We start from the raw sequence: 17,002 nt of genomic DNA, 5'->3' as shown, positions 1-17,002 counted from the left end.
TCCGATCATTAAAATTTAAAACGTTTTTTGCCATCCATGCTTTGACATCAGTAAGGCAGTCAAGCAGAGGTCCAGTTGGGAGACTATCAGAATGACTAAAAGGTAAGTAGAGCTGGCAGTCATCTGCATATAGATGTAATGGCACTTTATGCTTTCGGAAAATCGAAAGCTTTATTGATCGTTGTATTAAAGTAAAGACTTGTAATCAAACATGTTGGTCCACCTGCTCATTTGACACAGCTGCTTTTTTTCAAGGTCAATGTGGACTCTGCCATCAGAGAGGCAACCAATCAGAGCCTGCGCCTTGGCGTTAGCTCCGCCTCCTTCCAACTGGCGCAGGAGCAGATTTTCAACCTGATGGAGACGGACAGTTACCCACGATTCCTCAAGTCCCGCCTCTACACCCAGCTGGCCAGTCACAACACAGAGCAGCGGATCCGACCAACCAGAGACGAGGGGTTGATCTGAGCTTCCGACTGGTTGAACAAATCTCTCAGTAGCATTCTGGGAGATGTAGTATACAACTTGATTCTTACGCTAATCTTCTTTTTTTGCTGATCTTTGTTTATCTAAAAACATTTAACCCGTCCGTGTGAGAAAAACATGGCCTCTGACCTTGAGCTTGAAATGAGATGCCATCTTTAGACTGTTAGGTGTTATCCTTTATGCCTTCTCGTGACCCAGGTGAAGCCTTGCTCACAGGTTAAACATCGGCAGGACTTTCAGCCTCGGCTGCATGTCGTTGATTCCAGAGCAGACTCTGATTCATGTTTTTAGCTAACGGCTAACTGATGTATCTCTGATTAAAGCTGACTGATGTCACATCAGGTGTCAGACCTCCTGTTTCCTCTTCTGTGACTCCCCTCCATCCAGCAGGAAGTCTGACACCGGCAGGCTGCACAGGTGAAGCAGGTTGAGTGACGGATTCACCTGCTGCTGTTTGATTATCACACTGAACAGTTTTAACTGATTCAACAATAACCTGAAAATCTAATAAAACAGACCGAATGACCTTGAAGTTCATTATTTAGTCTTTAAGTCGTGATAACAGAGCGCAGACTTCAGCTGGTGCTTCCTACGGTTCAGGTTCTCAGTGATGGAGACCAGGTGTGTGCAGGTGGAGCAGCACCTGCTGGTATCTGGCTGTCAGAGGTGTTTGAAATCACTTTTTTGTAATGAGTGCTGAGAGTACACTCAAAAAAATAAAACATTAGATTTACTTAAAAAAGTTATGTCAAGTGGTTCCACACAACTGCTTTAAGTAACTTTTAAGAAATGTTGTTACTTAGTTTGAACTCAATACTGTTAAGTTAGATTTACGTAAGTGTATTGGCTAAATGTAACTTAATTGCAATGCTTAGCTGATACTTATCTTTGTTGCTTTAAGCCTACATAACTTGTTTAGGCAATATCTTTGTAATACTGTTACTTAGCTGGTACATAACTTTTCTGCTTTAGAAGGACATAACCTGGTTAGGTAGTATCTTTGTAAAACTGTTATGTAGCTGCTACATAACTTTGTTACTTTTGAATTATATAAAATTGTTAAGTAATTTCTATTCAATACAATTACAAATAAATCATTTACACTGGTTACTTCCATACAAAATAGCAAAGTTTCTTAAAAGTTACTTAAAGCAGTTATGTGGAACCACTTGACATAACATTTTTAAGTAAATCTTAGGGAGATCTTTTAGGAAGAAATGAAGACAGCACCCAAATTATCAAACACAATCCTGCCTTTAATAAGCACATTCAGTGCATATAAAATACTTTTTTCCAAGCACAACAGCTTAACACAAAGTGCAATCAATGCAACTTGTTACAAATTCCAAGTGAATATTTTGTGCAGAAAATGTAGATCAGTATAAAGTGCTAACCAACTTGTCGTCAAACTAAAATGATTTAAAAAAATGATCCAACAAAGTCCTGTCTTTACTAAGCACATTCAGTGCATATTAAATACTTGTTGACAGACCGAAAAGACTGTAGAGCCGTAGCTTAACACAAAGTGCAATCAATGCAGACAACTTGTTACAACTTTAACTAAATACTTTGTGCATAAAACAATATTTTACTTCAAAGATCAGTGAAGTGCTAACCAACTTGTCTTTCAACTGGTCCAGAAAGCATCCAAATTATCAAAAAAAATCCTACATTTTACAGGACGTTTCAGGAATTATTTTCAAACACTGATAAGCATGAAAGAGCAAACTAAACTCATTTAAAACAGTGAAAATTGGCTGTTTTGTTCAAAAACTGTACTGTAAAACAGTGCTACTCAGTTTTTTCAAGTTATGGTTACATCCCAAGTTGCAGACAGCTGCCAAATGTCACATTCTTTGAAATATCAAATCACAGCGGCCTAATCGCTAAAACTTTTTAAAATGTCTGTCATTTTCTGTATGTTGTCAAGTAGCAGTAGAAGAAGTGCAACACCAATTTTTTAAGTAACAGTATTTTGCTAAAATGCAAATGAACATTATTGTTCTCTAAAACTGGTGAATGTTCCCAAGAAACAGTACTGACAATGAAAAAAAGTGTTTATGAACAACTTAACTATACCTGAACGTAAAGCATTCAAACTAAGTTAAGCAATAAGGGCCTCCCGCTTCCTCCTCTTTATTCAAGGAGTTTGTTTCTGAGCACTTGAACTTTGTTTGATAGCTTCTTAGCATCAAGTCCCATCAGTACTTTCTGAAAAAACTCAAAAGTGTACCTGAGGTTGGATGGGTAGCTCATGTTTAAAGTGTAGATCAGGCCGAACAACAACACAACAGCAGTGGCAACATCAGGAAGATCTCTGAGCACAGCGACACCCTCAATTATGATACCAATGTCTTCTGCCGGGTCAAGGTCACGCTCTCCTTCTGGTTTGATGACGTAGATGCCAATGAGCGTCTTCTCCATTTCACTTTCGGCCTCATGGAAGTCCACATCCTAAAAAAATTAATAAGTAAATAAACATAATAATACAAGTTGCAGGGTTTCATATCAATTAAAGGGATATTCCACCCAAAGTGGAAATTTGTCTATTACCATAAATTGCCAAGAGTTAGATAAGTGAGAAAAAAGCATTTTGTAACCAGCACAGTACATTTCTGATCTTATACCCATTGTTCCTGGTGAGCTCAATAATCATGTCGACTGCAAATGAAAAGTAAAAAGTAACACGACGGATTTGCAGGAGGAGGCGATTTAGACTTGGGCCTACATTACGGTTACGCCAAAGCACCCTGTAACCCGCCATGGCATAGCACTTGGATACAACAACAGTGGTTGAAAAAGCCTCTGGTTTCCATAAATAAACACATATTCGAATATCCATGCACCATGCAGCGGCGGCTTACAGTGTTGTATGTGGTAACCATAATGTATTCCCAAGTCTAAATCTACTCCTCCAAATCCTTCAAGTTACTTATTACTTTTCATTTAAAGTCGACATGATTATTGAGCTCACCAGGAATAATTCGTACCATTAAAGAGTCATTTGCAACCAAAATGCTTATAGTTCCCATTCACTCCATTTTTTAAATGCTAGGCAAAAGCAAATAGACTGCTGCCGGATCAGGAGAATTATTGCACTGGTTACAAAATTATTTTTTTTCACTTATCTTACTCTGGGTAATATGGTAATAGACCAATTTTCACTTTGGGGTGGAATATCCCTTTAAGCTGCAAAACAGTAGACAGCTCAGAGCGAGATGAGAGGTGTTGGTCCATCATCTAGATTACACGGCAGAACAACAAAGCAGAAAGACAGTACACTCAGCCCACATTACACCCCAACTGTAATGGCAAGGGTCACTCCCGCATAAGCTTGTGCTTTTATATCTCCAATAATGTTCTAATTTTAACTTTTTGTTATAATCTAATGAATGTGTGTGAGGAAAAATTACCGTCAGTTAAATTTTTATTACTGGAAATTGTTTCTATTTGATTACTTGCCTGATATTCTTTGATCAAGCTGTTCGGATCTTCATTGAGGTAGACTGCAAGTCCTTTCAGCGTACACACTCTTCTCATTGCAACTGTGTCGTTCTGTAAAACATAAAAGCAAATTTGACTTAGCTAAACTTTAAAGACATTTTCAGTTAACTTCAGCAAAATAAATGTATATAATGCTTTGAGAAAAAAAGTCCATGACACACTACAGAAGAACAACAAAATTTAAAATAAAAAAAATTAAGGAAAGAAGGAACATTATCATTTGAAAAAATGTGACGAGCAAAAAAAGGTAACCACAGGATCCCAAAAAAAACAGAAACCCGACCAAAAACAGCAGCATGAAGAATCCAGTGAGGAAGAGGATGAACAAGAGGTCACACCAAAGCCAGCCTGAACAGAGGATTTTTTTTTTTAAAAGTAAACCACTGAGTCCACTGATCTAAGGCTTAGGAGGAGAGTTCCAGAGTTTGGGGGCCACAGCAGCAATGATCTGTCACTTTTGGTCTTTAGACTGTTGTGCACTACCAGGCTTTGATCACTGGACCTCAGGGACCTGCTGGGGGTGTTGGGACTGAGAAGATCTCCATTGTATGATGGTGCTTGTCCATGTAAGGCCCTAAGGACCAGAACCAGGATCTTGAAATGAACCTTGAAGTTGACCAGCAGCCAGTGACACTGGAAGAGAAGCGGGGTGACGTGGGTGTGTTTGGAGGACTTGAACAGGAGGTTTTGCAAGGACAAATGAAAAAACAGTTGTAGTACTAAGCTCAGAGACCTCCCTTTATCCCGTCTTGGTTTGAAAGGTGCCTGATGGCAGTTTATTCTAGCTTCAGCTTTTCTACTGTAAATGCCAAAATTCTCCCCAGGGAGCCGCGGCAAATCCCGTTTTGGAAACGCTACTGTCCTGTAAAAACAGCTTTTAATTCTGGCAATTTTTTTTATAAAGTATCCAAATCAACTTAAAACTTTATTACTGTGACAACACTATCATGAAAAGGACAAAGAATAAACAATCCCATAATACCAACATTAAACTTTACCTTACAATAGAAGGAGACAACAAAATCATATGTATTAAAAGAGGGAATGAAGCATTGAAAAAAATTAATTCCAAACCTCATCAATTGCAGCCATGATTTCTGTGATCTTGCGTCCAGATGTTCCTCCCTTGTTTCTGAAGACTTTGGTCAGTTTGGTTGTGTTGTTGTCCAGCTGTGCCATAAATGTGGATGTTAGCGGGATCGTAGTGATGCGCTGGAATTCAGCATTTATCTGTAAAATAAACAAATGTTTAGCGTGATGGGTTTAAAATATTGCATGTGGAGTGCATTTGCAGATCAACTGATTCAGTTACCTCACGTGGAGAAAAAAGAGCTGGCCATCGGCTTTTAAAGTCAGCTACGAAGGGCATGTCCTGAAGAATTTCTTGCCTCCGGTGAGGAAAGGTTTGGGCCATTTTTGCTTTGATGGTTTCATTGTTGTTCTTCTTCTTGAACTCTGAAAGCAGCACCAACCTTTCTTCTTCCTGACTCTCTCGGGTTTCTCCAGCTGGATAATCAGGGCAGAAATTCACCTCTGCTCTCCTGGGTTTCTTGACTTGGTTGGGATGCACATTACTGTTCCCTCTTCTTTTGAGAGAATTGATGACCAACTCACTACACCCTAAGTTCTTCAGTTTTCCACGATAGTTTGACATTTTATACTTCAAACTGATCTTCCATGCAGAAAATCCAGTTTCTGAACCCTTCTCTTTCAAGCATGGATGCTTTACAACCAAAGCTTGGCAAACATCACTAAGATTGCTGTCTGAAGGGTAAGCTTTGTACTTCATAATTTCTGAAGACAAGCTCTCTAAAATGTCAGACTTGAGCTTTGGTTTTAGGGTTAAAAGTGTTCCATTGGCTTGGAATTCCTGGTTGCCTTTTGTCAATTGCAGCTCTACATCGAAGCTAAACTCAGGTATGCGAAAGTCCAGTGGCCAGGCTTCTGATCGCAGCGTGGAGTTTGCTGAGCTCGAGGAGCTTGATGACCTGGATTCTGGCGATGACAGTATATCTGTGTCATAATCAGGGTTGTGGCCAGAGCAGGGGCTACCCAAGTTAAATGAGGACACACTGCTTTCATTACTACCAGTGGATGTTTCTGGAACACCTGTTTTAATCACTTTTATTTTGTCCATGTCTTTTAGATCAAATGTGGATGTCATGTTAAGGAACTGATTAAAATCTGTGTCCATGTACTGCAATCTGAACTGTTCAGAAACTCCGCACTGATTTTCAATCTCCGCTTTGAGCTCGTTAACATTCTTTGGTATCCCCAAAGGAAGGGTTAACTTGAGTGCGTTGTTCTCCCCCAGGATTATCAGAAGCTTTGTTGGGGCTGTCATTTCTGATGTCCCAATCTCCAACTGTTACTCTAAAAAATAAGTGCAAGAACATGAGCAGGTGGTTCCCAAACTTCAGTACATGTTACATTTTTTTAGTGGTATTCAGAATTTTGCAGCACAATTTTTTTTCTAGTATTTTTACAAGGCTTGAAACATATCCGAGTAGATTTAAGTTCTGGTCCAACTATTTTTAAGAACCAAACTTTGAGAAGAACTGCTATACAGCACAAAAATTAAATCGGCAACATGGACATTAAAATTACCTGAACAGTGTATGTATCGCTTTAATGTAACCATGCGAGAAGCTCCGACTTGGTAGTCACAAAGTGGATAACAATCCACCAGATCCTCATGTGCAACAAGAGAAATTTCCTTTGGAGATGGGTCAATTTTGAAGGATCCATAGTGTTCAGTGTACCACGAGCTCAGTTTTTTTACTATAAACACCAACGAATCTGCCAAAATACACATCTGCAGGATTTCAGCAAACTCTGGCAGACCCCCCAGTGATCCATGTACTATTAACATGCCCTTCCTGTAGTAGATGCCTGCAACAGACACACTCTGGGCAAGGCTAACTACAGCTGTGTCAGGGTACTTTTCAGCAAGACAATGTGCAATTTCACGTTTGAGAAGTTCTACTGGGACTGCCGAGACTCGTGAAACCTCAAAAGTGGCTTTGCTACAGCCTGATGAATGCATGTAATGGCCAATCATGAGCTGGTGTTTGGTTGACAAAGACAGGGTTATGTTTTTGAAGCAGTTTGTGTGTCTAGCAACTTTTTTTAAAAATGTGTGCTTTGCCTCGAATCTGATTGTCCATAATAAGGCAAGTGGACCAAAATGGCGAATTATTGAGGGATAATGAGCCAGAAAGTGATGTTTTGGCAATGGTCTTCTATCTGGGCATACTTCTTTGTACCTTTGATGGTGGTCTAAAATCTTACTCTCCAGGTATGCAACTGAGTCACTGTTATGAACAGGACACACAACAAGCTCAACAATATCCTTCAAATCTAGTAGAAGTTCCCAAGCTGGTTCGTTTTCAGGTATGTGTTGTCCAATAACAAGTGGCAGAAGTCTTAGTAAACACCAATTTTCATGTGCATTGCCACCAACAGTTTTTTTACTAAGAAAATTGTGAGGCAATTTCTGAGGGCGATTAGTCTGATCCCCTCCTTTGTAGGGAAATGACTGAACAAGTCTATTTAGATTTTCAAAAGTGATGTACTTCTTGCCTATTAGTATTCGAAGGCACTCAGCTATCTCAAAAGGCACAATACCTTCAAAAAGGTCATGTGCAAGATCAGGGGGGAATCCTGTAGTGACCTTGAAGAAAGACAGACTGTCTGCTAAGACACACGAGCTTTTCACACCACAACAAGCTACCCCTGTCTCACGTGCAGTTGCTATGTGTACACGATGGAGCTCCTCAGTTCTCAGAGAAAAGTCACTATTTGTAGCTTTTGATTCAATTTCTGAGCGTGTAGCAGTACAAAACCTGCAAAAGTAATCTCCAGAAAAACTTTCCACAAAACCGGCCAATCCATGAGCTCCGAGGCTGTCTGCCACTACATATTGGACAGTGCCTTTAAAGTTGACCCCTAAATTGTCAATGAACACTCCCTGCTGCTCTAAAATGACAAGGTCTTGCAAAAGTGGCTCAAATATTTTTGAATAGCCAAAGGTCCTAAGGTCCTCACTTTTGCACAAGAGAGCCAAATAAATAGAAGAGAGGGATGAATGACTACCTGGTGGCAAGTTACCTAAAATCCAGTAAACTGAGCAAAGTTTATGCTTTTTCCGTGATGTCCCCAATGGATTGCAAATTTCGAAATCATCAACATAAAGACAAATAGAGATTCTTAGTTCACCGCCTGAGAAAAACTCATTATTTTGAAAATGTAGACCATCTTTATATGATGTATACTTTTCCTTATTTACAAAAGGATTCTGATTGTGGCTAGTGACAAATTTGTTCAGTATGTTTTCTTGTTTAAATATCTGCTGTAATGATTTTAGAATAGGAATATACTGAAAGGTCCTCTTGCTTTGGGAGTCGAGAATGTATTCAATTGGATCAATTACTTCAAAATGTTTTCTGTAATACTGTCTGCGTTTGAAGGCAGTGGCAAGTGTGCCGTCCTTTTCTATGGCTTTTAACAAAGGGTTAAAAGAAACTGCCTTTGTCAGTTCTTCAATAACAGGCTGGTCTAGACAAAGGTTATGATTCTTGAGTATGTCTACAATTACTTGATTTGTCAAAGGCACTGATGCACAGCTTATCAGGTAGTGCAATTCTGAAAGCAACTCGTCAATTGCTATGCTGGGAACATGAAAATAGTTTTCCAACTTAAGTAAAAGAGATGCAAAATTAAGTTCTATTACATTTGCCAAATCTTCAGTCTCACTTGTAGTTGTATCGTGATCAATATTTGCACTTATGTCCTCTTCTACAATAGTGTCTGTACTGTCATCAGCTGATGTTTGGCCTACAATAGTGTTAGCAATACCGATTTTAAAGTCTTTTAAGGTATAAGGATTGTGTTTCCTATTTCGATGAGACTTGAATGTACCATAGATATTTGTTTTGAAAGAACAACCCTCAAACATGCAATGCACAGTCTCGTTACATTTTAGATGGTTGTTAATGTGAGAAAAATACTCCTGCTCCGAAGCTATGTTGCAGCAGGAACACAAATGGCAGTTAAATGTTGCCAAACTCACAGACTTGTCTAGAGTTCTTTGGGTATGTGATCTGCTTAAGTGGCTATGTAGAGCATTCCATGTTTTGAAAACACAGACACAATCAGAATAGGCACATGGATACTGCTGTCTACTATGAACTAACCTGTAGTGTTTTAATAACAGAGCTCGTGATGACACCACTTTTTTGCACAATTTGCACTGCCACATCAACGTATCTGGGGGAGAAGCACAAAAGACATTTTCATTACACTGTCCCTGAAAAAACTAAATAATTTGCACATTGTTAATGTTTCATATTAATCAGTTTTATTTTTAATATTGTATGCTACAACAATGAATTTATTGATCTACATCATCACCACTGCATATTGTGTAAATGTGTGTGTAATCTGACATTAAAAGTCGAGTGAGAAATCCCATGGACATTGTACAACATTAATGCAGTTCATCTTACACCAGCTTACTAAATGCTTTCTGCAAGCTACATCAAAACGTAAGCTGAAATATTAGACAGAAAATACACCCTAACCTGTCTGCTAGCGAGGAGCGCTTCTCCACTGTTGTTGGCTAAAGTGCAACGCAGTCAGGCGTCCGAGTATAAACTTGGCGCGAAAGTGCGTGCCGGACCGAATGCGCTGCCTGTACCGACGCGTACCGACGCATACCGACGCTAGCGCTACACTACATTTGGGCTGAAAACAGAGCTTTGCTATTGCAATGGAGTCCCCTCCAAAATCATTTGGAAACTCACGTGCAGCAAGTCCACGTTAGCAAACCTTTACCGGGCAAAACCCTGCCTGTACTCTTTTCTTAGTAGCACTTGCGACATTAACTGACGTGTGAACATATATATGTAGACGGGCTTTACAAGAAAAATGACTTCTTACCTGATTTTTGGACAAAAATGCGGCTGAACCAGTCCACATTGCGAAGAAATAGCAAGCTTGAGAAAGAGGGTGGTGCGCATGCGCATTGGCCCTTATTTAGGCGGGCTCTGCACGCAGCAGTATGTGCAGAGGGACAAACCTGTGAATTTACTCAACAATGTTACGTTGACACAGTTCAATGACTTTGTGTAACAACAAAAAGTAACAACATTTCATTAAATTTGCACAAACACTTTAAGGATTTTTGCAAAATCGAGTTTATTAAGAACAAACAACAAAATCTACTTTAGTAAAAGCAGAGATAGGCTGAGTTCATTTTTTTGAGTGTACTGAAGATAATTCCACCAGTCGAGGTGTTGAATCTTCACAGTCCACAGGAAATGAAATGAAGGTGGTGTCTTTACAAACGTGAACTCCACCTTTAATGGATGCAAAGAGTCTGAAAGAGATGCAGCAAACATGCCAAACCATGTATATAGCACTTTAAAAACAGCACATGGCTGTACAGCAGAAATATAAAAAGTACAGTAAATACATAACAGTAAAATAACAGTGTTAGTTACCAGAGGTGGGACCAAGTCATTGTTTTGCAAGTCTCAAGTAAGTCTCAAGTCTTTATCCTCAAGTCTCAAGTCAAGTCTCAAGTAATGTCAGGCAAGTCAGAGTCGAGTCTCAAGTCACTGGTGTAAAAGTCCGAGTCAAGTCACAAGTCTGAAACTTTGAATTTCAAGTCCTTTCGAGTCTTTAAAAAAAAACAATGAAAAAATAATGTTGCAGTTATGCTAAATGTAAATATTAGACCATGTAATTTTAAAATCTGTGTTTTTCTCAACACATGACAAAATAGTGAACTTAGAAAATATACACAAATTGTGAAATTGCACCTCTTTAAAATGCAGCTCAATTAAACCTAGCTCCAAGAATAATTTTCACCGACAGTTCTGAGATAAGCTGCATGTTATTCTTGGATGCGGTTGTAGGACCAGCTTTAAAATCGCATGACAAAAATATCATACACATTAAAAAAACTGTATCACCAACGTAGCCTGGACAACATTTGCTAGTTAGATGAAGTCAGCTATCTCATCGTAGCATATTTATATGCATATTTATAATCATACGGTTCTTGGAGTGAGTGCACACACTCATGAAGTTTAGTAACTTCAGGTCACTGCAACAAGCCCAGGTACAGTTTACCGACGGATGGGTGCAGGACCTTGAAATGCAGCGTGTAGAACGAAAGACCATCGTACGTATCATAAGTTTACCAGTCTCACAAATTGTCGTCATAAATACACATTCGTTAACCGTTTATTAATATAACCTTTGAGCTCAACGGTAATTAATTAGTAGTGGAAATAATTTCTGGTAGCATCACAGAAATGTAGCAGTGACAATAATATTGTATGCTGTAATCGTACTGGACAATTAGTGATACAAAAAACCTGTTTTATCCTGTGAATAAAAGTATATGTTTTTGTCAGTGTACCATAATAACAGAAGCGAAACACAATATTGTGTCAGGACAATTTACTATTTATGCACAATAAATAAAGGAGCATAGCGCGACCATTTCTGTTCAGCGCCAGACTTGCTTGTAACCTATATCACCAATTATGTTATGAAAATGACGTATTAAGTACTAAAAAACACTGACCTTCGTGTAAATGCTTGGAGCAGACTAACCTGTGAGCTGGAGTGTTCTGGGACGTTATATTTGGTCTTTGAATGGCTGCAATCCAGTCGCGTCTTTGTTACTTCGGAAACATGGCTCGAACAATTTCTCTTCAACGACGTAATCCGATAACAACCGATCTCTTTACCCGTCGGCTTCCCGTGGCTGTCATGCGACCGGCTATTGCAGTTAATAATACAACAGCTTCTTGCCATTTTTGTGTTTCTTTTTATCGCTGTGTGACTGATTTCAATTGAAAGCCTGCGTGCGCTAGTACCGCTTGCCACGAGTTCCCAGAATCCTTTGCGGTTCTACCCGTGAATGACGTCACATTTTCAATCTCTATATAATATGCATGTTAAATTTTATATTTGGGGTAAAATATCAAGTCTTTTCAAGTAAACCGGTTCAAGTCCAATTCAAGTCCCAAGTCATTGGTGTAAAAGTCCAAGTCAAGTCACAAGTCTTAGAACATTTTTTCAAGTCAAGTCTAAAGTCATAAAATTAATGACTCGAGTCTGACTCGAGTCCAAGTCATGTGACTCGAGTCCACACCTCTGTTAGTTACACACTGAGTCAAAGGCCAGCCAATAAAAAGGCCTGATCTGAAGAGGAAGATCACCCCAAAGCTTCAGGGCCACAGTAGAGGACGCTCGTCTCTAAGTTTCAGCCACGATTTAGTGACTGAGAGCAACAGCTGCTCAGCTGAGCAACTGAGGGGGACGTGGGGCTAATATACAGGCGCTGGACCATTTCAGGTTTTAAAAACCAGTAAAAGCATTTCAAATGGATCCTAAATTCAATTGGAGGCCAGTGTGGGGAGGCCAGAACCTTTGTCATGATACACCGACACAGATCATCGTAACTACACCTCGTGAACAAACCTTTGAGTCGGTTACTTGTAGTTTTACGTCTTCATTTCTTCCCTTTGTTTGATTTCCTTTTTTGTTTTTGCGTGAAATATTTTAAATGCCCATTTTTGTATTTGTTTGTCTTAATGAGGGTGTTTCTGTGTGTGCGTGGTTGGGTACCTCCCCGTCCAGGTGTTGGTGGCATCCTTCCTCGCTGCTCACTGAGAGAGGAGCTCTGAGGAGGCGATGAGAGGCTCACATCCAGCTGCAACAGGAACACAATCATTGGCGTTTCTGTTGAAGCACCTGTGTGGACACGCCCATCAAGTTTGTGTTTTCATCATTCCCAATAATTAGACGCAGAGCACCATAAAGAGGAGGCCTGAGCAAGTTTTATTTTGGAGGAGCAAAGTGAATCGTAATATCACTGATGACTCAATAAACACATTAATGCAGGACATGGAGAAATGAATGCAGGCAGTGATTTATTCATTTATTGATGATCCTCCATTGATTCATTTATTCACATTGATTCTTACTCTGCTGATCACATCAAACAGAGACACACTGAGAAGACGTTTTATTAGAGACGACAAACTCGCATACATCAGACGCTCCGTCCACCACAGAAGAAGAGGAAGACAAAGTCGCTGTCTGTTTCTACCCGGCCAGAATGTGTTTGACAAACTCGGTGTAGTTGATGTGCCCATTGGCGTCCTCCTGTCCCGCCATCAGACGATCCACCTCGTCCTCAGTCATCCTCTCTCCCAGCGTGGCGAGGACGTGGCGGAGCTCCGCCCCCATCACCGTGCCGTTTCCCTCCTTGTCAAAGACCCTCAGCCCCTCCACAAAGTCCTCGAAGTTGCCCTGCTCTTTGGAGCGGGCCACATGCTGCTGCATGGGCAGGAAGCTGTCAAAGTCCAGCAGCTTGACGTTCAGCTCCTCCGCCTTCGGCCTCCCCAGCAGTTTCAGCACTTCCTCGTTGGTGGGGTTGTGTCCCAGCGCCCGCATAACATCGCCGCACTGAGCGTAGGTGATCTTCATCTCGCCGGCTGGCGTCTCGTCGAACAGAGCGAAGGCGTCTTTGAACTCCTCGATCTGGTCGGGGGTGAACTCCACCACGATGCTCTTCAGGTCCACCTCGGGGGGTTTTGGCTCCGGCTCCGCGGGCTTTGCTGGAGGAGGAGGCTCTTCCTTCTTTGCCTCCACCTTCTTCACCTCTGTCTTTTTCGGTTCCACTTTCTTTGGCGGCATGTTGCTGCAGAGCACTGGCGGTGGAGATGGAAAGTGACTGTCTGGTGTTTTATAGGAGCCAGCAGTGGGCTGAGCGAGCCAGGAGCAAATGGCAGGGAGGAGAGAGGAGGCGACCAAAGATGGAAGAAACCTGGAATGGAAACACTGAGAGGAGATAAGAGCCTGCAGATAAGAAGCTTCCAGAAGCAGCAGAGCCGGTCTGAACCGGAGCCTCTGACCTCTCCTCAGGCCTCCATCAGTGAAAACCACCTCCTCCTTCACATACTCTGGGATCTTTTCTGTTTCCTGCTAATCAATAGTTTTTAGCGCAGTTTCACAGCGCAGCTATCCTCTGCATCAATCTGTGAAGTAATCTCTGCATACCAGGCCCTTAATTTTGAATTACATTCTGGATTTATCTGCAAAGAGAAGCCAATCTAGGAGAAATCTGCTCTCTCTGTCTGCCTTGGATTAACTGCAAATGGAAGAACGCAGTCTTACATATTTGTTTAATATGTGCATTGAAGGACATGTCCTGGTCAAAAATGACTCCAAGGTTCCTCACAGCGTTACTGGAGGCCAAGGTAATGCCATCCAGAGTAAGAATCTGCTTAGATACCATATTTCTAAGATTTTCAGGGCCGAGTACAATAACCTCAGTTTGATCTGAATGAAGAAGCAGAAAGTTAGCGGCCATCCAGGTCTTTATGTCTTTAAGACATTCCTGCAGTTTAACTCATTGGTGTGTGTTATCTGGCTTCATGGACAGATAGAGCTGGGTGTCATCTGCATAGCAGTGTAAATGTATGCTATGTCTTCTAATGATGCTGCCTAAATCAGGGGCATCAAACATGAACGAGCTGAGAGCCGCTGCTGTCGTCTCATTGGAGCCACTTTAGTGTTCAAGTACAAAACAAGAAAACAGACACAAATAATTCTGAAAATGTTTTGTTTGTTTTTTTACATTTCAAATCTTGTATAAGACGACTGTGCCTGTTCAACTTACCTCCATCATTAACCTCAGTGCGCAGTACCTGTGATACCTGCAGCTGCTTTAATCGCTCTAATAAGATTTTATGGTCGACAGTATCGAACGCTGCACTGAGGTCTAGCAGGATGACCTGTGACAGGTATAATTTCAGGTGAATCAGCTACACAAACATCACTGTGCTTCATAACAGGAGCAGGGAGTGCTGCAATACTGAGTGAGCACCATCACCACGTGAGAGCGCCACCTAGACAGACACTGAGGAGGAACCAGTTCTCTACATCAGGTTAAACACAGGCTGTAACACCACCTCCCCTCCGTTTTTATCTGCGGCCCTTTCAGTTCAGTTTATTTGTGTCTCGTTATCTCTGAGGTGATGTGGCCTCATGTGTCATTAACATTCCAGCTGTGATAAGAGGCGATGTCCCATGATGCTCTCTGTGTCCTTCAGTCTGGAAATAACTGCGCAGCTGCAGCTTGGCTTCATCTTTCACGCTAAGCTGATCACAGAGGTTTAAAATCCATGAATGAAGCAGATGTTTGATCACAGCAGCACAAACAACGTTGTGTTTTCAAACTATAACTTTAATCTCCAAACACTTTAATGAAACATCCACCAATAATAATAATGGATTGGATTTATATAGCGCTTTTCAAGGCACCCAAAGCGCTTTACAATGCCACTATTCATTCACTCTCACATTCATACACTGGTGGAGGCAGCTACAGTTGTAGCCACAGCTGCCCTGGGGCAGACTGGCAGAAGCCAGGCTGCCATATCGCACCATCGGCCCCTCTGGCCATCACCAGTAGGGTAAAGTGTCTTGCCCAAGGACACAACGACCAGGACAGAGAGCCCAGGGATCGAACCGGCGACCTTCCGGTTACAGATGCGATTCCCAACCCCCTGAGCCACGGTCATCCTACCAATGAGACATGTAGGATACAGTCATGTGACACACAGCAGGAACCCAGAAGTTCAATGTGATTCACGATCCATGAACATATTGATTCACAGATGAGACATTAAAGAGGGTGGAGTCAGCGCTGCTTCAGTCTGCGACACCATCAGCATCTGACACAGATATCAATCAATCAATGAATTACTGATCAATACCGTCCTCACAGAGATTATTATCAATAAGTATCATTAACCACCTGGTGGATCTTTGAGAAGCCATCTCTCTCTGATGGCTGAGCTCAATAAAAACCCTAAAAATCATACATTTCACAGCGGAGCTTCTCATTGGAGCAAAGCAGCAGCATCACCAGGTCAGGTGAGCAGACCTGTCAGGACGAGAGGGCAGTCTTAACCTTTATTTCTTCAGGTTTGTTCACATTTTTCTGTGAGCTCACCTGAAGATAGAATCACTAAAATGAAACTTTAATGGTTTTACTTTAAAGTTTTGGTCGAGTCCAGTCGAGGAAGATGGCTCCGGTTCAGTAAGAACACCAGTTTCTCTGGCAGCCATCTTCACTGTTGTCCTGCTTTACGATTGGTCTGTACCTGCTCCTGGAAGCTCATAGCCTGATGGACATCTTGGGGGAATCCATCCACAACAAAGCCTCGGACATCCTGCTGACCAATCAGCTGCTGCCTCAGCTCAGAGACGGTGTCCTCCTGCAAGCAGAGACACAGGTGACTTACCTGAAGTAGGCTCAGGGATCAGGTGTGATGGATGCTGGCTCTGACCTGTGGTCCTAGCTCTTCGTGACTCATCACCTCCCACCTCCTGCTGGGAGAGGCATTGCATCGCAGCTGCTGCTTGAGCAGCTCGTCCAATGAGATACCTCAGAATCCAAAGCGGTCGGTTAGCCTCGCCGTCTGACTTCCCTTCCCACTCCCCTGATTTCTAGAATCAATTCGATTCCAATTCACCAGGTCCCGAATCGATTCGATTTGAATCGATTTGAATCGATTTGAATCGGGGAAATTTTGCCTCTATCAAAAATATTATGATTCTGTTCACGTATCAGTACATTTCCATATTTTTATATCTATAAAAAGAAAGCTGACACTTGCGAGACTTTATAAAAGGTGTGAGCATCACAGCAGAGGCCGTTGTGTCAAAGTCACTGAGGATCAAACACAGAAAAACATGAAGGCGACTTTCCTGGCCTGGATTTTACAGCAGATAACCTTAAAATATTCTGCAGTAGAACAAAAACATAAGAAAACCATGAATCAACACATGAACATTACCTGATGCTGCTGAAGTGAAGCAGAGCAAAGTCACAGAGGTTTGATTACAGACACAGCTGAGCGTTTTGCGTTTTGAGAGAGAGAGAGAGACAGAGAGAGACAGAGAGACAGAGAGAGACAGA

At 41.4% G+C, this 17,002-nt stretch overlaps 2 protein-coding genes and 1 pseudogene across 11 annotated transcripts in view; 1 reads left to right on the top strand and 2 right to left on the bottom strand.

Annotated features, from left to right (window-relative positions):
• LOC146658303 (regulator of G protein signaling 3-like) overlaps positions 1–1,072 on the top strand; it is a 31,505-nt gene extending 30,433 nt beyond the window's left edge. For 3 of the 7 annotated variants that reach the window (XM_085426709.1, XM_085426711.1, XM_085426710.1), the window contains exon 27: positions 256–1,071. In XM_085426709.1, coding sequence (XP_085282835.1) covers positions 256–468 — 213 coding nt within the window. In that variant the 3' untranslated portion in view covers positions 469–1,071. Of the gene's footprint in view, positions 1–255 lie in introns of all 7 variants that reach the window. The other 4 variants (XM_085426712.1, XM_085426708.1, XM_085426714.1 and 1 more) reach the window with 3 other exon arrangements.
• Positions 1,073–2,394: 1,322 nt separating this feature from the next.
• Positions 2,395–9,980, bottom strand: LOC146658302 (uncharacterized). 4 transcript variants are annotated; one of them, XM_085426703.1, is made up of 6 exons: positions 9,931–9,980; positions 9,186–9,258; positions 5,303–6,363; positions 5,065–5,220; positions 3,949–4,041; positions 2,395–2,940 (listed from the first exon to the last, which is right to left on the bottom strand). In XM_085426703.1, exons 3-6 carry the CDS (start codon positions 6,332–6,334, stop codon positions 2,623–2,625), a joined length of 1,599 nt encoding a protein of 532 aa, XP_085282829.1. In that variant the 5' UTR covers positions 6,335–6,363; positions 9,186–9,258; positions 9,931–9,980; the 3' UTR covers positions 2,395–2,622. The 4 variants fall into 4 exon arrangements, with proteins under 4 accessions (XP_085282829.1, XP_085282830.1, XP_085282832.1 ...); XM_085426704.1 differs by lacking the exon at positions 9,931–9,980 and adding an exon at positions 9,795–9,919; XM_085426706.1 differs by lacking the exon at positions 9,931–9,980 and adding an exon at positions 9,573–9,749.
• Positions 9,981–12,828: 2,848 nt separating this feature from the next.
• On the bottom strand, positions 12,829–13,748 carry LOC146658301 (myosin light polypeptide 6 pseudogene; annotated as a pseudogene).
• Positions 13,749–17,002: the final 3,254 nt, after the last annotated feature.

The sequence above is a fragment of the Rhamphochromis longiceps genome, linkage group LG12 (assembly GCF_057381845.1).
Source record: "Rhamphochromis longiceps isolate RC_006_pf linkage group LG12, R_longiceps_female_GT1.1, whole genome shotgun sequence".
Taxonomy (NCBI): domain Eukaryota; kingdom Metazoa; phylum Chordata; class Actinopteri; order Cichliformes; family Cichlidae; genus Rhamphochromis; species Rhamphochromis longiceps.
Note: the sequence above shows the minus strand (reverse complement) of the source record. Positions and strands in the feature narration are given on the sequence as shown.